The sequence below is a fragment of the Chiloscyllium plagiosum genome, chromosome 5 (genome assembly GCF_004010195.1).
Source record: "Chiloscyllium plagiosum isolate BGI_BamShark_2017 chromosome 5, ASM401019v2, whole genome shotgun sequence".
Taxonomy (NCBI): domain Eukaryota; kingdom Metazoa; phylum Chordata; class Chondrichthyes; order Orectolobiformes; family Hemiscylliidae; genus Chiloscyllium; species Chiloscyllium plagiosum.
In genome coordinates this window covers 118,554,016-118,575,185 of record NC_057714.1, presented here as the reverse complement: position 1 = coordinate 118,575,185, position 21,170 = coordinate 118,554,016, and the positions used below count along the sequence as shown (strand labels likewise).

At 42.0% G+C, this 21,170-nt stretch overlaps 1 protein-coding gene across 1 annotated transcript in view; it reads right to left on the bottom strand.

Moving 5' to 3' along the window:
* LOC122550340 (actin cytoskeleton-regulatory complex protein pan1-like) overlaps nt 1-21,170 on the bottom strand; it is a 152,304-nt gene that overhangs the window by 127,892 nt on the left and 3,242 nt on the right. The window contains exons 2-5 of the mRNA XM_043691068.1: nt 14,154-14,183; nt 14,018-14,041; nt 10,338-10,376; nt 2,654-2,686 (exon numbers count right to left, since the gene is read on the bottom strand). Of these exons, the coding sequence (XP_043547003.1) occupies nt 2,654-2,686; nt 10,338-10,376; nt 14,018-14,041; nt 14,154-14,183 (126 nt within the window). The remainder of the gene's footprint in view (nt 1-2,653; nt 2,687-10,337; nt 10,377-14,017; nt 14,042-14,153; nt 14,184-21,170) is intronic.

Here is a 21,170-nt window from a genome sequence, read left to right as displayed (position 1 = left end):
ACCTCACCTGTGACTATCGATGATTCAAATATCTCAGCAAGAGGCCCAGCAATCACTTCTCTAGCTTCCCACAGAGTTCTCAGGTACAGCTGATCAGATCCTGGGGATTTATCCACTTTTAACTGTTTCAAGACATCCAGCACTTCCTCCTCTGTAATCTGGACATTTTGCAAGATGTCACCATCTATTTCCCTACAGTCTATATCATGGTTAGGTTAATAGTGTAGTTAAGAAGGGTCGTGGGATATTTGCCTTTATTAGCTGTGACATAGAGCAGGGAGGTTATGTTTAAACTTTAGTTAGGCAACAGCTGGAGTACAGTGTGCAGTTCTGGTCACCACGCTACAGGAGGGATGTGATTGCATTGGAAAGAGTGCAGCGGAGATTCACCAGGATGAAGACTGGGATGGAACATTTTAGTAATGAAGAGAAGCTGGATAAGCATGGGTGTTTTCTTTAGAGCAGGGAAAACTGAGTGGTGACCTGGTTGAAGTGTGTAAGAATATGAGGGCATGGGCAGGGTGGATAGAAAGCTGTTTTTTCCTTTAGCTTAAGGGTCAATAACAAGAGGCATAATTTAAGGAAGTAGGTTTACAGGGGATTTGAGGAATTTCTATTTCATCCAGGTGGTGGTGGGAATCTGTAACATATTGCCTAGGAGGGTAGTTGAAGTGGGAACTTTAAAAAGTACTTTGATGAGCAGGTGAAGTGATATAACATTTAAGGCTATGGACCAAGTGGTGGAAAGTAGGATTAGTGTAAATTTAGAGTGTTTTTTGTCACTGGTCAAACAGCCTCTTCTGCACTGTACAATTCTGTGATGCCATGAAAACAATTCTCTTCACTGCCTCATTAATGTCTTATCAATAATTTTGAATGCATGTCTCTTATTGAACTACTCATCTTTTTCTAACTACGTCATTAAATCCTCTCATTATCCTTAAAACATCTATTAGGTCACTTTTCAACCTTGTCTGTCCTAAGAAGAAGTCATAATTTTTTCAACCTCCTTTCATTACTAATGTCCCTCATTCCTTGTACTATCAGGTAAACTTCTCCTCAACTGGTTTTAATCCTTATATGTAATCATTTTATACAGTAACTGAATGATTTCTTTGATTTTATATTCTGTTCCTCTGTTTATAAATCAAGTAGCTCACATGAGTTTTTCAACTACCTATTGATTTGCTCACTCACATTTAAGGATTTGTTTTTATGGCTAACACGTTGAGAAAAAAATGAGGGGGTATCTCATAGAAACCTATAAAATTCTAACAGACCAGGCAGTGTAAACACATGAAGGATGTTGCCAATGGCCAGGAGTCCAGAATTAGGCATCACAGTTTAAGGATCCGTGGTATGCATTTAGGACTGTGATGAGGAGAAATTTCTTCAGCCAGAGATTGGTGAGCCTGTTGAATTCTCTGCCAAAGAAAGTGGTGAGGCCAAAACATTGAATGCTTTCAAGAAGGATTAGTTCTTAGGTCGAAGGGGATCAAGGGTTATGGGGAGAAAGTGGAAACAAGTACTGAGTTGGATGATTTGCCATGAGCAGCCTTGAAAGGCTGAATCGCCTATTTCTGCTAATATTTTCTATGTTTCTAAGATCTCTCCACAATCTTAAGTATTTCAGGATTATGCTATTTATAGTATACTGACTCCCAAAGAAAGCTCAGTACTTCCCTATACTGAACTCTATTGACGTTGGTGAATAATGGTGAATCTTAACTAATCTGATATTGAATGGGATAGTGATTGTGAAGAATTTTCCATAGTGCATTCCGGGCAATTGTCTTGATCAGTACACTATCTAACAAAAATAAAGCATGACTGGGTGTACGACTGGGAATGAAATAATTAGAATCATAGAAAGTTACAGTACAGAAGGAAGCCATTTGGCTGATCATGTCTGTACTGGCTCCTGAAAGAGCTACAGCTCGTCTCACTCTCCAGCCCTATCTCTGTAAATTCATCACTTTTAATATATATACGGCTTTCTTTTGAAACCTCCAACGGAATCTGTCTCCACTGCTCTCCCCAGGCAGCTCATTCCAAACCCTAGCAACTCTGTGAGTGAAGAAGTTCCTCCTCATCTCAATCCCAATTTTTCTTGCTGACAATCTTAAAATTGTGACCTCTAATTACTGACATGCCAACGAGTGGAACGGAGTATCCTTCATTACACTGTCAAAATTGTTCATAATGTAGAACACCTCAATAATGTCACCTCTTAATCTTAAGCTCATCACGCACTGAACTTGCAAGTGGCTTGCCAACAGGAACTATAACCTTACACAAGTATTACAAGTAGACTCCCTCAACTTAATTTGCTTATTCATTTTCAGATCCCTGAAATTCTTTTTACATGAATGGAGTAATGCAAATGAATGGAATTTCTGAGTGAATTCTCTTGATCTACTGCAGTTGATTCAGCAGACAATTTCTTTTGCTCAGTCTTCTTCCATCGAGGTGACAGTAGACATGGAAGAACCCTGTACAAGTTCTGAGCCCCCACTGCATCTAAACATTTACTTGAAAAATTTCGGGGCAGTTTCCTTTAGGTAAATAGTTTCTGATAATTAACTCCGAAAATAGGAAGTTAAATTATAATTTTGTTCTTAGAGATGAAATTTCTTTTTGCTGTCTAACTTACCCACGCCTAGTTCTTCAGCCAACTTTTCATTCCCTGTAACAGAGACAAAAAGCATGACCATAATCTTAAGCAGAAGAATGCTTCGATCAAAGTACAAGCATAATAATAAGTATCGATTGCTAAAGGAATCAGTCCTGCAGCCACAATTACTGACAATACACATTAAAAACTTGGGTGAGGTGCTATTGCCAAGTTTGGAGATTAAACAAAAATTGGGGGAAAGCAATTGGTGAAGATGACACAAAAAGGCTGCAGAAGCATACAGACAGGTTCAGAAAAAATAAAACTTGGCAAATTAAATATAATATGGAAAAATGAGAGGTTATGTACTTTGGCAGGAGGAATATGGGAATTGAATATTATTTCAAAGGAGAACTGCAGAAAGCTATAGGACAGAGGGATTTGGGAGGCCTTGTGCAAAGGGCACAAAAAAACAGCCAACAATTTCAGCAAGTAATAAGGAAGGTAAATTAATGTTGGCCCTTACTGCAAAGGCAATGGAGTGTTAAAATAGGAAAATCTTACTAAACTTATACAAGTCATGAGTCAGACTACAACTAGAATACAGTTTTGGACGCCTTATCTAACAATAGATACGTTAGCATTGGAGAAGGTCCACAGAAGGCTCACTAGGCTGTTACCAGGTATAGAGGGATTGTCTTCTGAGGAGAGGTTGATTAGATTGGGCCTACTCTGGATCAGTGGTGCTGGGAGAGCACAGCAATTCAGGCAGCATCTGACGATTCCTGATGAAGGGCTTTTGCCCGAAACGTCGATTTTGCTGCTTGTCGGATGCTGCCTGAATTGCTGTGCTCTTCCAGCACCACTGATCCAGAATCTGGTTTCCAGCATCTGCAGTCATTGTTTTTATCTCCTAGATTGGGCCTACACTCATTGGAGCTTCGAAGAAAGAGAAGCCACCTTATAGAAACATACATGATTCGGCAGGAACCATGACAGGGTAGATGCAGAAAGGTTCTTTCCCCTTGTGGCAGGGTATACGACTGGAGGCTATAATCTCAGAATAAGGGGTCACCCACTTAGGACAACAACGTGCAGGAATTGCTTCTCTCAGAGGGTAGTGAATTTGTGAAATTCTTTACTGCAGAGAATTGTTAAGGCTGGCCCATTAAATATATTCTGAGATGAAACAGACAGATTCTTCAACTGTAAGTGAATAAATAGATATGGGGAAAAGGCAGGGATGTGGAGTTGAAGATTATTAAAGCAGCTATTATGCCATTCAATAGTGGAACAGACTTGAAAGACTAAATGTCCTATTTATGGTCCTACATCTTCTGATCTTGTTTAAATGTTAGCTGGTACTTAACTAAAGGATATATCAAGGGAATAAAGCTGTATGCTTTTAGCTTGTAGTGACATTAAACAGGGAATCTTTCACTGTATTACCCATCCAACAAACTTTCAATTCAAATTTTTTCCAGTTATTTAAGGTATTAGTAAAGTTCCATAAGCACATTAGTGATAATAATTTGATAGCATTGTATTAAGTGGGGTAGTGTGGTGGGAGAAAAGTGATAAATCAGCTAAAATTATTGGCCAATCATCTGCAGCAGAAATTTTGGCTGTTTCCATTCCAGAAACAACAAAGCAGTTGTAATATTCTTGCCATCACCAAAAATATCGAACAAAGATATCTAAAGATTACACTCGATCAAAGAGAGAGATGTAGAGTTGTTGAAAAAATTAACCGTAAAGATTAGGTGGAATTTAGAATTCAGCAAAAGAGGACATCAAAACTAATAAAGAACAGGAAATCAGATTATAACTGCAAATTAGCAGGAATAGTAAATCACCACGGGACTAGTGTTATGAAGTTGAAGGCGTATACCAAAACTTTAACAGAGAGAGAGAATGCTGTGCTGAATTGAGACATTAAAATCATTTGTGTATATGATCAGATGGTTGTCCCAGAGTATACTGGAAAATTGATAACATGTAACATTTGGCTATGAAATGAATACCTGAGTTTTGGGTCCTGTTTTGACAACTTGAATTTAACCAATCAGTTTAAATTATGCCCCAGAATACTAAAACCTAATCAAGTTTGAATTTATTGCTTTGCCAACATTGAACTAATGAGACAATCCAATGGTGGGGGGGGAGGGGTATGAAATGAGGACATTTTAAAAATTGGTCAGAGAGCAACTTCCATAGAGAGAAAACTGGAAAGCTAATTGGCCATCTAATATCTTGCTCTCCAAGAAATTAGGAAACACTCTTTATCAAAGGTACCTTTTCACATGAAACATACTCAAAGTAAGAAGAAAGAAGACAACCCAGGGGGATACTCATCTGGTAGAGTGAAGACACAGAAAAAAACAGCGGCTGTGTGGTTTTGAAATTAATGGATTTAATTTTAATAAGTGTCTTACTGGAACAGCATATTGTTATAGAGTTGGAGATAGATAGTAAGCAGTTAAGAGAAAGGGGGGCATGGAGTTGTGAATAATTGTTGTTTATGTTCATTTTTAGAGTGAAAAAAATAAATTGATGGTATTTCTTTAAATAATGGAATTTAAGAGTTGTCTGTCACTTATATTTTAACAGATTATGAGGCGAAGTGAGCTTATCTGTGTGTTTGGTTTAATTAACAGAGGGGGCGGGGTCATAACACTAGTAAGAATGTACAACTGAAAGAAATTAACATCGGTATAACAAAGAACAGTACAGCACAGGAACAGACCCTTTGACCGATCATGTCTGTGCTGACCTTGATGCCATTCCAAACAAATTCCATCTGCCTGCACATGGTCTGTGTCCCTCTATTCCTTGCCTATTCATATGTATGTCTAAATGCTCTTAAATATTGCTGTACACATCTGCTTCTACCACCTCCCCAGAAAGCACATTTCAGGCACCTATCATCTTCTGTGTGAAAAACACTTGCCTCACACATGTCCTTTAAACTTTCCCCCTCTCATCTTAAACTTATGCCTCCTAGTATTTTAAATCTCCAACTACCCAGTCTAACCATGCCTCTCATAATTTTACACACTTCATGTTGTGATTGTAACAAGGTCAGCTACCTCAACCTTGTAGAATATGACTTCCCAGAGGGGCTGTTTAACCTGGTCCAATCAGGTTAACCTGGCTGACATAAAAAAAGGGGATTGTCAGAGATACTGCCACTCTGATAGCAGAATTGGACTGTGGCAGTACTAAAATCAAGGACGATATAAGTGTAAAGGGTGACTTAGATTATTTCAATGGCAATGAGAGTAAAGCATGATAAGAAATTCATGTGCAACAGTTTTTGGGAATGTAATTAACAGAATAAATAATGGAGAACCAGTTGATGTGGTCTTTTTTTGATTTCCAGAACAGTTTCAATAAGATCCTATACAAGGCTAATAAATAAAGTTAGGTATGCATTCATAATTGGTTAAATGGGCAGAAAATAGAATTGGAATAAATGAGTTATAGTCAACTTGGCAGGTTATGACTAGTGAGCTACCTCAAAGGTCAGTGCTTACATCCCAGCTGTATCAATTATTTGAATATGGGATGCAAACTCAACTGTTTCAATTTTGCTAATGACACTGGGTGGGAATGTGAATTTTGAGAAACAACCAGAAGTTTCATTGGGACTCAGAGAGGCTAGGTAGTGGACAATGACATGGCAGATGTAAAAAATATGAAGTTTTCCACTTTTGTAGGAAAAGCAAAAAACCAGAGTATTTCTTAAATGGTAAGAGATTAGGATGTGTTGAAAGAACCACAAGACCATAGGTCAAAATACAGGAGCAGAAGGTAGATGGATTAGTAAGTTTGCAGATGATACTGAAGTCGGTAGGAGAGTGGACAGTGTGAAAGAGTGTTGCAGGTTGCAGGGGGACTTGGATAAACTGCAGAATTGGGCTGAGACTTGGCAAATGTAGTTCAATGCAGATAAATGTGAGGTGATGCACTTTGGGAAGAATAACAGGAAGGTAGAGTACTCGGTCAATGGAAAGATTCTTGGTAGTGTGGATGTGCAGAGGGATCTTGGAGTCCATGTACATAGATCCCTGAAAGTTGTCACCCAGGTTGATAGTACTGTTAAGGCAGCATACAATGTATTAGGTTTCATTTGTAGAGGGATTGAGCTCTGGAGCTGCAATATCATGCTGCAACTATACAAAACGCTGGTGCGGCCACGCTTGGAATATTGTGTAAAGTTCTGGTCGCCCCATTACAGGAAGGATGTGGAAGCATTAGAAAAGGTGCAGAGGAAATTTATCAGGATGTTGCCTGGTCTGGAGGGAAGCACTTATGAGGAAAGGCTGAGAGACTTGGGACTGTTCTCATTGGGGAGAAAGTGAGGTCTGCAGATGCTGGAGATCAGAGCTGAAAATGTGTTGCTGGAACAGCGCAGCAGGTCAGGCAGCATCCAGGGAACAGGAGAATCGACGTTTCGGGCATAAGCCCTTCCTGAAGCTTGTGCTCCTTTGAATACAGTGACCACATCTGCAGCAAGTGTTGGTTGCTGGAGGAACTCCAGCTCAGAGTTGATGAGCTGGAAGCTGAGCTTCAAACACTGCGGCACGTTCAGAAGGGGAAGAAGAACCTGGACGTTTTATTTCAGGAGGCAGTCACACCTGGTAGATTAAGTATTATAAATTCAGTCAGTGGCCAGGGACAACAGGGTGTGACTGCAAGTGAAGCAGATAGAGGAACCTCAGCTCCCTGCTCCCTGTGTGGTACTTGCTCCCTGTGTGGATGAGGGACAGAGCTGCAGGGAGGATGAGCCAGCTGACCACGGCACTCAGGTACAGGAGACCATTCAAGAGGTGGGAGCAAAAAATCAAGTTGTAATTGTAAGGGATTCTATAATTAAGAGGATAGATAGCATCCTTTGTCAATAGGATTGAGAGTCCTACATGATTGCCTGCCCAGTGCCAGGGTGCAGGGCATCTCTGACTGGCTTGAAAGGATATTGGAGCGGGAGGGGCAGGATCCAGTTGTTGTGGTCCACATCAGGACAAACGACATAGGCCAGGATAAGAAGGAGGACCTGTTTGGGGATTATCAAGCACGAGGAATGAAATTAAAGAACATACGGTCAAGGGTTATAATCTCTGCACGAGCCACGTGCAAATTGGCTTAAGGATAAGAAAATTAGAGAAGTAAACACGTGGCTAAAGTACTGGTGTTGGAAAGAGGTGTTCCATTTCTTGGAGCATTGGCATCAGTTTTGGAACAGGAGGATCTGTACTGATGGAAAAGTCTGCACCTGAATCGATCTGGAGAAAGTGAGAAAGATAAAGAGGGTGGTCACTAAGACTTTAAAACTAGTGAATGGAGAAAAGGAAGGGGAACACGATAGGAAGCGTGATGGTAAGTAGAAAGGAAAGCAGCAAGTTAGCATGTGTGCAGGAGTATTTAACTACATGGAAGACTATGAAAGAAGTTAAAAGGAAGGATAACTCATGAGATACTATTAATGGATGTTAGAATTCGTAAAGAGGGAATAAAAAGTAGAATAAAGGCACTTTACCTGAATGCTCATAGCATTTGAAGCAAGGCAGATACGTTAGCAGCACAAATCATCACGACTGAGTATAGTTTAGTAGCCATTACAGAGACATGGTTGCAGGATGGAAACGACTGGGAGTTAAATATCCAGAGTTATCAGACTATTCGGAATTACAGACAGGAAGGTAAGGGAGGTGATGTGGCTTTGATATTCAAGGGCGCTTTCAGGGCCGTGCTGAGAGATGATATAGGTTCTATGGAGAATAAGGTTGAATCCATTTGGGTAGAAATCAGAAATTCTAAGAAGAAAAAGACTGATAGGCGTAGTCGAAAGGCCACTAAATAATAATATCATTTTGGGGCAGGCAATAACCAAAGAAATAACTAATGCCTGTAAAAACGGTACAGCGATTATCATGGTAGAATTTAATCTACATGTCGAATGGTCAAACCAGGCCATCAGGCTGGCTTTGAGGAGGAGTTCATTGAATGCATCTGTAATAGTTTCCTTGAATAGTATGTAATGGAATCAATGAGGGAACAAGCTATCCTCGTTCTGGTCCTGTGCAATGAGACAGGAATAACCAATGATCCTATAGTTAGGGATACTCTTAGAAGGAGTGATCACAGTATGGCTGAATTTAGAATACAGATGGTAAGTGCGGAGATAAAATCCAATACCAGGATTTGAATGTGCTTAAAAAAAGGAGACTACAAAGGATGAGGGAGGAGTTGGTTAAAATAGACTGGAAGCAAAGACTTTATGGTGGGACAGCTGACGAACAGTGGAGGACTTTCAAAGTAATTTTTCAAAGTGCTCAGCAAAAGTATACATCAGTGAAAAGGAAGGACTGTAGGAAAAGGGGTTATCTGCAATGGGTGTCTAAGGAAATAAGGGAGACAAGAGAAGGCATACAAAGTGTCAAAGGCCAGCGGGAAGCTAGAAGATTGGAAAAGCATTAAAGGTCAACAGAAAACCACAAGAAAAGCTGTAAAGAAAAATAATGTAGATTATGAGAGCAAACTAGCTCAGGATATGAAGACAAATAGCAAAAGTTTCTACAAACATATAAAATGAAAAAGAGTGGCTAAGGTAAACATTGGTCCTTTACAGGATGCGAAAGAGGATTTAGTAATGGGATATGAGGAAATAGCCAAGACATTGAACAGGTATTTTGTGACGTTCTTCACAGTGACTAGTGGTGTACCTCAGGGATCAGTGTTGGGACTACAATTATTCACAATTTACGTTGTATGATTTGAAGTTGCTGACCACGTGTTGTGTATCAAAGTTTGAAGATGACATGTTTGATTGTGCAAAGTGTGCAGAGGACTGTGAAACTTTGCAAAGGGACATAGATAGTTTCAGTGAATGGGCCAAGGTCTGGCAGATGGAGTACAATGTTGATAAATGTGAATTCATTGATTTTGGTAGGAATAACAGTAAAAAGGATTATTACTTGAATGGTAAAAAGTTGCAGCATGCTGGTGTGCAGGGGGACCTTGGTGTCCTTGTGTATGAAACAGAGAAGGTTGGTCTGCAGGTGCAAATGGTAATTAAGAAAGCAAATGAAATTTTGTGCTTCATTGTTAAAGTGATTGAGTTTAAAAGCAGCCAAGTTATGTTGCAGCTGTACAGGGTGCTGGTGAGACCACACCTGGAGTATTGCGTGCAGTTTTAGTCTCCTTACTTGACAAAGGATGTACTGGTGCAGAGGAAATTCACGAGGTTAATTCCGGAGTTGAGGGGGTTGGCCTAAGTGGAGAGACTGAGTAGCCTAGGATTATATTCATTGGAATTTAGAAGAATGAGGGGAGATCTTATCGAAACATATAAAACTATGAAGAGAATACGTAAGTTAAAAGTAGAGAGGCTGCTTCCACTAGTGGGTGAAACTAGGACAAGGGGGGATGGCCTCAAAATTAGGGGGAGCAGATTTAGGACTGAATTGAAAAGGAACACCTTCACCCAGAGGTTGTGGAATTCCCTGCCCAGGGAAGTAGTTGTGGCTTCCTCATTGAATGTTTTTAAAGCTAAGATAGATCATTTTTTGAACAGAGGAATTAAGGGTTATGGTGAGAGGGTGGTCAAGTGGAGCTGAGGCCACAAAAAGATCAGCCATGATCTTATTGAATGATAGAGCAGGCTTAAAGGGCCAGATGGCCTACTCCTGCTCCTGGTTCTTATGTTCTTATGAACACTTACGTTGTCTGAGGAATTCTTTCTCTGCAGCTGCCAGGTGTTCTGTTGACAGAAATATTCATTAGTTCATATGAATAACATATCCAGAAAGATGTTTACATCAAACTATTTAAACATATATCACACAGAACAATTGTTGTGGAGGTCTGCATTATTTTTGTATGTCATAGTGTGCCTTATTTCCCTCCATCATTACAAATTCCTGTAAACTTTGCCTGCATAAGGGGGAGGCACAGGGGCTCTGTGGTTAGCACAGCTGCCTCATGGCGCCAGAGACCGAGGTTCGATTCCAGCCTTGGACGACTGTCTGTGCGGAGTTTGCACATTCTCCCCGTGTCTGTGTGTGTTTCCTCCGGGTGCTCTGGTTTCTTCTCAAAATCCACAGATGTGCAGGTTAGGTAAATTGGCCGTGCTAAATTGCCCATAGTGTTTAAGGATGTGCAGGTTAGTTGCATTAATCAGGAGTAAATATAGGATAATAGGGGAGGGGAATGGGCCTGGAAGTCATAGAGATGTACAACACGGAATCCAACCCTTCAGTCCAACTTGTCTATGCTAACCAGATAGCCCAACCTAATCTGGTCCCATTTGCCACCATTTGGCCCATATCCCTCCAAACCCTTCCTATTCATATACCCATCCAGATGCCTTTTAAATATTGCATTTGCACCAGCCTCCACCACTTCCTCTGGCAGCTCATTCCATACACGTACCATCCTCTGCATGCAAAGGTTGCCTAGATCCCTTTTATATCTTTCCCCTCTCACCCTAAACCTATGCCCTCTTGTTCTGGACTCGCCTACCCCAGGGAAAAGATTTTGTCTATTTATCCTAGCCATGCCCCTCATGATTTTATAAACCTCGATAAGGTCACCCCCTAGTCTTCGACGCTCTAGGGCAAGCAGCCCCAGTGTATTCAGCCCAGCCAATGACCTGTACAGCTGCAACATGACCTCCCAACCCCTATACTCAATGCTCTGACCAATAAAGGGAAGCAAACCAAACACTATCCTATTCTTCACTATCCTATCTACCTGCGACTCCATTTTCAAGGGGCTATGAACCTGCTCCAAGGTCTCTTTGTTCAGCAACACTCCCTAGGACCTTACCATTAAGTGTATGTCCTGCTAAGCTTTGCTTTCCCCAAATGCAGCACCTGGCATTTATCTAAATTAAACTCCATCTACCACTCATCAGCCCATTGGTCCATCTAATCAAGATTCTGTTCTAATCTGAGGTAACCTTCTCTGTCCACTACCCTTCCAATTTGATGTCATCTGCAAACTTACTAACGATACCTCCTATGTTCATATCCAAATCATTTATAAAAATGACAAAAAGTGGTTGACCCAGCACCGATCCTTGTGGCACTCCAATGGTCACGGGCCTCCAGTCTGAAAAGCAGACCTCCACCATCACCCTCTGTCTTCTATCTTCGAGCCAGTTCTGTATCCAAATGGTTAGTTCTCCCTGTATTTCATGAGATCTAACCTTGCTAATCAGTCTCCCATGTAGAACTTTGTTGAACGTCTTACTGAAGTCCATATAGATCACATCCCTCTCATCAATCCTCTTTGTTACTTTTTCAAAAAACTCAATCAAGTTTGTGAGAATATTTCCCACACACAAAGCCATGTTGGCTATCCCTAATCAGTCCTTGCCTTTCCAAATACATATAAATCCTGTCCCTCAGCATTCCCTCCAACAACTTGTCCACCACCGACGTTGGGCTCACCGGTCTATAGTTCCGCGGCTTGTCGTTACTACCATTCTTAAACCATGTTAGCCAACCTTCAGTCTTCTGGCACCTCACCCGTGACCATCAAAGATACAAATATCTCAGCAAGAGGCCCAGCAATCAGTTCCCTAGCTTCCCACATAGTTCTAGGGTACACCGGTTCAGGTCCTGGGGATTTATCCACCTTTTTCCTATCAAGACATCCAGCACTTCCTCCTCTGTAATATGTACATTTTTCAAGATGTCACCATCTATTTCCCTACATGCTATATCTTCCATGTCCTTCTCCACAGTAAACACTGATGCAAAATACTTGTTTAGTATCTCCCCTGTCTCCTGTGGCTCCAAGCAAAGGCTGCCTTGTTGATCTTTGAGGGGCCCTATTCACTCCCTAGTTACCCCTTTGTCTTTAATGTATTTGTAAAAACCCTTCGGGGTTAAATCCTTTACCCTATTTGCAAAAGCTATCTCATGCCTCCTTTTTGCCGTCCTGATACTCCTTAGTATACTCTTGCTGCCTTTATACTTTTCTAAGGATTCACTCAATCTGACATATGTTTCCTTATTTTTCTTAAACAAGTCCTCAATTTCTCTCATCATCCAACATTTCCTACACCTACCAGCCTTTCCTTTCACCCTAACAGGAATATACTGTCTCTGGACTCTTGTTATCTCATTTCTGAAGGCTTCCCATTTTCCAGCCATCCCTTTACCTGCGAACATTTACTCCCAATCAGCTTCTGAAAGTTCTTGCCTAACACCGTCAAAATTAGCCTTCCTCCAATTTAGAACTTCACCTGTTAGGTCTGGTCTGTCCTTTTCCATCACTATTTTAAAACTCATAGAATTACGGTCTCTGGCCTCAAAGTGCTTCCCCACTGACACCTCAGTCACTGCCCTGCCTTATTTCCCAAGAGTGGGTTACTCTTCAGAGGGTTGGTGTGGACTTGTGGGGCCAAAGGGCCTGTTTCCACACTGTGGGGATTCTATGATAAATACACTATGCATTCCTGTGTACCACTAGTCACAGAATCATAAAGTCATAAAGATATACACAACAGAAATAGACCCTTCGGGCCAACTCATCCATGCCAACCAGATATCCAAAACTAATCTAATACCATTTGCCAGTACTTGGCCCATATCCGTCTAAACCCTTTCTATTTATATACACATCAAGATATCTTTTAAATGTTGTTATTTTACCAGCCTTCACTACTTCCTCTGGCAGTTTATTCCACACACGCACCACCCTCTATGTGAAAATGTTGCCGCTTAGGTCCCTTTTAAATCATTCCCTTGGCACCTTAAATCAATGATTTCTAGTTTTGGACTCACCTCGCCTTGGGAAAAGACCTTGACTGTTCACCTTATCCACACCCTTATGATTTTATAAACACCTATAAGCCTTTGACGCCCCAGCCTATTCAGCTTCTCCATATAGCTCAAACCCTCCAATCCTGGCAACATCCTTGTAAATCGTTTTGGAATATAGTTGGTTCTGATATAATGCAATAACTCCTTTCGTGTGCGATCTCTTGTTATAAGAAAATCATGCAGTGGCTGTGCCATTTAAACTAATAAGGTCAGAATCATGTTACAGCTAATAGAGGTAAGGAAAGTTCAGCTTTTACATATGACGGCCTAAGTTTTTCAACCGTGTTACAGTCAATGCCCATTGAAGAAACACACATTGTAGCAGAATCGACTATCGTCCATTCTTCTGGCTTATGCAATACCCTGCACTACTTCTCCTTTCTAGTTTCCTGTCTTGATGTAAGGTACATGCCTTTTACCCTACCCTCATTCCCCTATCTGCCTTGTACTAATCTCTTTGCAGTCCCTTTTAGCATGCTGCATTATATTTGCATTAATTGTTCTAAACCATTGCCCTACGTAATGTTCTGGAACATCAATACCCATCAGCTCTTACGCTGGGACTTACCTTGCTCATTTTGAATTTGTCTCACTGTTGACAGAAAAATAAAAGTCAGGAAAATTTTGGTACCTCACTCATGGCACTTAAAAATGGCTTTATTCATTAGATAAATTCCTAACTATTTCCTCATTCATAAACTTACATCGTGCTTGTTCTTCCTGGAGAAGCCTCACTTTTGACAGAAAACAAGAAACATGCAAATTAATCTTTGAACAATCCCAGTGATACCCAAATACTAAGTTCATTTAAAAACCGATTCTTAAGTTATTCTTATTTTTGCTGGCTGGGTCAGCATTTACTGCTCATGAGAAGGCGGTGGCCTGACTGCATTGCTGATTAAGGGAACCAGGGGTCTTGGTGTAATGGCATTGGACTACTGGCCCAGAGGCTAAGGCTAATGCTTTGGGTGCACACTTTCAACTTTTATGACAGTAGCTGATGGGATTCGAATTCAACGAATGTTTGGAATTAAAACTAGTCTTAATAATGGTTACCATAAACTGAAGGGAAGGAAGTTGCTGTTCTTACTTGGTCTGGCCTACATAATGAGAGTTGGCTCAGAGCACAAACATTTCAGAGCAAAGGGTCAATTAAGACAGAGACGAGGGGGAGTTTCTTCTCTCAGAAGGTTGTGAATCTGTGGAATTCTTTACTGCAGGTGGCTGTCAAGGTTGGTTTATTAAATGTATTCAAAGCTGAGACAGACATATTTTGAACTAGTAAGGAAATCAAAGGTTGTGGGAAAAGGCAGGAAAGTGGAGTTGAAGATTATCAAATCAGCCATGATCCTATTGAATGGCATAGCTACTGGATGGGCTGATGAATTGCCAATGTATGTTCTTACGTTTTGTGGTCTTGCTTAAATTTCACCAGCTATACTTGTGAAATTTGAACCTATGACCTCCAAGCATTAGCCTGAGTGTCTGGATTAGCAGTCCAGTGACATTACCAAATCAGCAGCATCTCCCCCAACACCGTGAGGTAACTGAGATCTTTCTCGATGGAGAGTTTTAGCTGTCTGATCTTTGCTGTGAATTTCACAATGTATATTCACTCATGGTTAAGAGGTTTGGAGTTCATGAACTTTCAGCTATCAAAACCTGATGATTGACATTTTCATTCCCTATAGAAGAAAGGAGTTTTTTTTCTACATCGTGGTAAGTTATCAATTAATGACTCCTTTGTTAAAACTTCCTTAAACATTCATCTGCCAGTATGGTTTATTGTTACTATACATTGTATAGTTGGGCAATAGATATGAAAAAGGCATACCTTGGCATGGGGATATGAGGTGCCATAGGGGCTGTTTGGAAGCTTACCTTGGCATGGGGGATTTCGGGATCCTTAAGGGAAGGAGGAGCAGCCCCAAGTCGTGGTCCACATAGGCACCAATGACATACGTAGGAAAGGAATGGGGATATAAGGCAGAAATTCAAGGAGCTAGGATGGAAGCTTAGAGCTCGAACAAACAGAGTTGTTATCTCTGGTTTGTTACCCTTGCCTCATACTAGTGTGGTGAGGAATAGAGAGAGCATGAATATGTGGCTACAGAGATAGTGCAGGAGGGAGGAATTCAGACACCTGGATAACTGGGCCTTATTCTGGGATAGGTGGGACCTCTACAAATGGGATGGTCGACAACTGAACCAGAGGGGTGCCAATATCCCGGGGGAGAGCTTTGCTAATGCGCTTTGGGGGGATTTAAACTAATTCAGCAGGGAGATGGGAACCTGAACTGTAGCTCCAGTGTACAGGAGGTTGAGAGTAGTGAGGTCATGAGTAAGGTTTCAAGGTCGCAGGAATGTACCAGCAGGCAGGAAAGTGGTTTGAAGTGTGTCTACTTCAATGCCAGGAGCATCTGGAATAAGGTGGTATAACTTGCAGCATTGGTTGGTACCTGGGACTTTGATGTTGTGGTCATTTCAGAGACATTAATAGAGCAGGAACAGGAATGGTTGTTGCAGCTTTCAGGGTTTGGATGTTTCAGTCAGAACAGGGCAGGTGGTTAAAGAGGGGGATGTGTGGGATTGTTAGTCGAGGACAGTATTACAGTTGCAGAAAGGATGTTTGAGGACTCATCTACTGAGGCAGTATGGGCTGAGGTTAGAAATAGGAAATGAGAGGTCACCCTGTTGGGGGTTTTCTATAGGCCTCCAAATAGTTCCAGAGATGTAGAGGAAAGGATTGCAAAGATGATTCTGGTTAGGAGCGAAAGTAACAGGGTTGTTGTTATGAGGGTCTTTAACTTCCTAAATATTGATTGGAAACACTATAGTTTGAGTACCTTGGATGGGTCAGTTTTTGTCCAATGTCTGCAGGAGGGTTTCCTGACACAATATCTAGACAGGCCAACAAGGGGCCTGGGATTTGGGACTGGGGAATGAACCGGGTCAAGTCTTAGATTTGGAGACAGGTGTGCACTTTGGTCTCAGTGACCACAATTTGGTTATGTTTACTTTAGCGATGGAAAGGGGTAGGTTTACACCACAGGGCAAGACTTATAGCTGGGGGAAAGGCAATTATGATGCGATTAGGCAAGATTTAGGATGCATACAATGGGGAAGGAAACTGCAGGGGTTGGGCACAATTGAAATGTGGAGCTTATTCAAGGAGCAGCGACTACATGTCCTTCAGAAGTATGTATGATGAAGGGCTTATGTCTGAAACTTCAATTCTCCTCCTCCTTGGATGCTGCCTAACCAGCTGTGCTTTTCCAGCACCACACTCTTTGACAATAAGTATGTACCTGTCAGGCAGGGAAGGAGTGGTTGAGCGAGGGAACAATGTCATTGGTGCCTATGTGGACCACAACTTGGGGCTGCTCCCACTTCCCCTTAAGGATCCCAAAATCCCCCATGACAAGGTAAGCTTCCCAACAGCCCCTATGACACCTTGTACACCTCATACTAAAGAAGTTGAATCTCTTGTCAAGAGGAAGAAGGAGGCTTATGTAAAGATGAGACATGAAGGCTTAGTTACGGTGGTTGAGAGTTACAAGTTAGCTAGGAAAGACCTAAAGAGAGAGCTGAGAAGAGCCAGGAGGGAACATGAGAAGTCTTTAGATAGGATCAAGGAAAACCCTAAAGCTTTCTATATGTATATCAGAAATACAAGAAGGACTAGAATAAGATTAGGGCCTGTCAAGGACAGTGGTAGGAAGTTATGCATGGAGTCTAAGGAGATAAAAGAGGTGCTAAATGAATATTTTTCTTCAAAGACAATGTTGTCAAGGAGAAAACTGAGATGCAGGCTATCAGCCAAGCCGGGATGAGATTCATAAGGAGGAGGTGTTGGCAATTCTGGAAAGTGTGAAAATAAATAAGTCCCCTGAGTTGGATGGGATTTATCCTAGGATTCTCTAAGAAGCTAGGGAGGAGATTGCAGAGCCATTAGCTATGATCATTACATCATCATTGTCTACAGGAATAGTGCCAGACAACTGGAGGATAGCAAATGGGAAATGTTGTCCCCTTGTTCAAGAAGGGGAGTAGAGACAACGCTGGTAATTAAAGACCAGTGAGCCTTACTTCCGTTGTGTAAAGTGTTAGAAAGGATTATAAGAGATGGGATTATAATCGTCTAGAAAGGAATAATTTGATTAGGGATAGTCAACATGGCTTCGTGAAGTGTAGATCGTGCCTCACAAACCTTATTGAGTTCTTGAGAAGATGACCAAACAGGTGGATGAGGGTAAAGCGGTTGATGTGGTGTATATGGATTTCAATAAGGCATTTGATAAGGTTTACGAATGGTAGGCTACTGGACAAAATACGGAGGTATGGGATTGAGGGGGATTTAGTGGTTTGGATCTGATATTGGCCAGCTGAAAGAAGACAGAGGGTGATGGTTGATGGGAAATGTTCACCCTGGGGGTAAGTTACTCATGAAGTACCACAAGAATCTTTTTTTGGGGCCACTGTTGTTTGTCATTTTTATAAATGACCTGGATGAGGGCATAGAAGGACATAGGTTAGTAAATTTGTGGATGACATTCAAGTCAGTGTAGTTGTGGACAGTGCAGAAGGATGTTGTAGGTTACAGAGGGTCATATATAAGCTGCAGAGCTGGGTTGAGAAGTGGTAATTGGAGTTTAATGCAGGAAAATGTAAGGTGGTTCACTTGGAAGGAATAACAGGAATAAAGAGTACTGGACTAATAGTAAGACTAGATTACTTAGTGTGGAAACAGGCCCTTCAGCCCAACAAGTCCACACTGACCCTCTGAAGAGCAATCCACCCAGACTCATCCCCCTACACCTAACACTACGGGCTATTTAGTATGGCCAATTCACCTAACCTGCATATTTTTGGACTGTGGGAGGAAACCGGAGCACCCGGAGGAAACCCACGTAGACACGGGGAGAATGTGCAAACTCCACACAGACAGTTGCCTAGCCGGGAGTTGAACCCAGGTCTCTAGCACTATGAGGTAGCAGGGCTAACCACTGTGCCACTATGTGGATGAGCAGAGAGTCCATGTGCTTAGATCCCTGAAAGTTTCCACCAGGTTGATAGGGTTGTTAAGAAGGCATATGGTGTGTTGGCTTTTATTGGTAGAGGGATTGAGTTTTGAAGCCATGAGATCATGCTGCAGTTGTACAAGCTTCTGGTGCGGCCACACTTGGAGTATTGCGTATAGTTCTCTTGCCACATTTTCAGAAGGATGTGAGAACTTTGGAAAGGGTTCAGAGGAGATTTACTAGGATGTTGCCTGTTATGGAAAGAAGGTCTTATGAGGAAAGGCTGAGGGACTTGAGGCTGTTTTCATTCGAGAAGAAGGCTGAGAGATGACTTAATAGAGACATACAAGATGAGCAGAGGATTAGGTAGGGTGAACGGTGAGAGCCATTTTCCTCAGATGATGATGGCTAGCAAGAGGGGACATAGCTTTAAATTGAGGGGTGATAGATATAGGACAGATGTTAGAGGTAGATTCTTTACCCAGAAAATAGTAAGGGCATGGAATGCCCTGCCTGGAACAATAGCAGACTCGCCAACTTAAAGGACATTTAAATGGTTGCTGGATAAATACATGGATGATAATGGAATAGTGTATATTAGATAGGCTTAAGATTGGTTCCAGAGGTCAGCACAACATCGAGGACCAAAGGACCAATACTGCACTGTAATGTTCGATGTTCTATGCGGGAATGTGAAGAGGACCTGATCAGCTTATCTTCCAAAAGCTTCCCTTATGCAGTATGGGATTTACAACACCTCTGGGGTACATTCCTCACTTTGCAGAAAAGTCTTGCTACAGTCAATTAGAAATGGAATAAGACAGGAGCCACAATTCTTTAAAAAACTTGTTCAACTCCATGAAAATTATAGGGAAGTAGTCAGTAGTGATATCTATAATGGAGACAGACAGTTTGGGTATCTCGGTTACAGTCTCACGGTTCACATCGGTCTACACATGCAGAAAGCACTTCCTAGAAATTCTAGCAAAGGAGTTGGGAAAAACAGAATTGGAAGCCATCCACAATTTTAAAAAGCTCTCGAATTATAGCAATGCAAACAGAATCTGGGCCAAAGTTTTGCCTTTACACTGAAGATATCTTCCACCAGCACCTTATATGGGATAAATTTTGAATTTTGGCAACTTCAGATTGGACATCCATGACATGCTGTGGGACATCAGCAGAACTGTAGTCAACTTCAATTTGTGACCTTATAGTCCCAGTGCATATTCCCACTCTCCCATTGCCATCAGGCCTGGTTCAATTTGGGTCTTGGTCTATTTGGATGCTAGCTTTGTGTGATTCATGGATGAGGAAGTGCTGGCTATGGCAGCTATGTGCCATGAGCAGCACATGTTTCTGACTACTGAGGGTTGTTACAAATGGTTCAACCTTGCCTTTTGCTGGGATTTCTCATCATTGAGGATGGGGACATGTGTGGTGGCCTTTTCCTCTCTCCCACTGAGTTGTCTACCACTTTTCACAATCGTATATCACAGACCTACAGAGCTGATCATTTGGCTGTAGAATTGCTTAGCTATGCCTGGTCCTGCTCCTGGTATCATTGAGGAGAAAGTGAGGTCTGCAGATGCTGGAGATCAAAGTTGAAACTTTATTGCTGGAACAGCACAGCAGGTCAGGCAGCATCCAGGGAACAGGAGATTCGACGTTTCGGGCACAGGCCCTTCTTCAGGAATGAGCAGAGAGTGTTCAGCAGGAGAAGATAAAAGGTAGGGAGGAGGGACTTGGAGGAGGGGCGTTGGAAATGTGATAGGTGGAAAGAGGTCAAGGTGAGGGTGATAGGTCGGAGTAGGATGGAGGCGGAGAGGTCAACAAGAAGACTGCAGGTCAGGAAGGCGGAGCCGGGCTGGAGGGATTCGGCTGAGACAAGGTGGGGGGAGGGGGGATGAAGAAACTGGTGAAGTCCAAGTTCATCCCCTGTGGTTGGAGGGTTCCCAGTCGGAAGATAAGACGCTCCTCCTCCGACCGTCGCGTTGTTGTGGTATCTTCGACTGTGTTTATCTTCGACTGTGTTCATGCTGGTGCTGACAGTGTCTGTCACAGAATGTGTTCTTCCTGGTGCTGACAGTGTCTATCTCAGACTGTGTTCTTCCTGGTGCTGACAGTGTCTATCTCAGACTGTGTTCTTCCTGGTGCTGACAGTGTCTATCTCAGACTGTGTTCTTCCTGGTGCTGACAGTGTCTATCTCAGACTGTGTTCTTCCTGGTGCTGACAGTGTCTATCTCAGACTGTGTTCTTCCTGGTGCTGACAGTGTCTATCTCAGACTGTGTTCTTCCTGGTGCTGACAGTGTCTATCTCAGACTGTGTTCTTCCTGGTGCTGACAGTGTCTATCTCAGACTGTGTTCTTCCTGGTGCTGACAGTGTCTATCTCAGACTGTGTTCTTCCTGGTGCTGACAGTGTCTATCTCAGACTGTGTTCTTCCTGGTGCTGACAGTGTCTATCTCAGACTGTGTTCTTCCTGGTGCTGACAGTGTCTATCTCAGACTGTGTTCTTCCTGGTGCTGACAGTGTCTATCTCAGACTGTGTTCTTCCTGGTGCTGACATCCTCTATCACAGAGTGTGTTTTTCATGGTGGTGACAGTGTCTATCACAAACTGTGTCCTTCCCGGTGTTGACAGCATCTATCACAGACTGCATTCTTCCTGCAGCTGACAGTGTCTATCACAGACTGTGT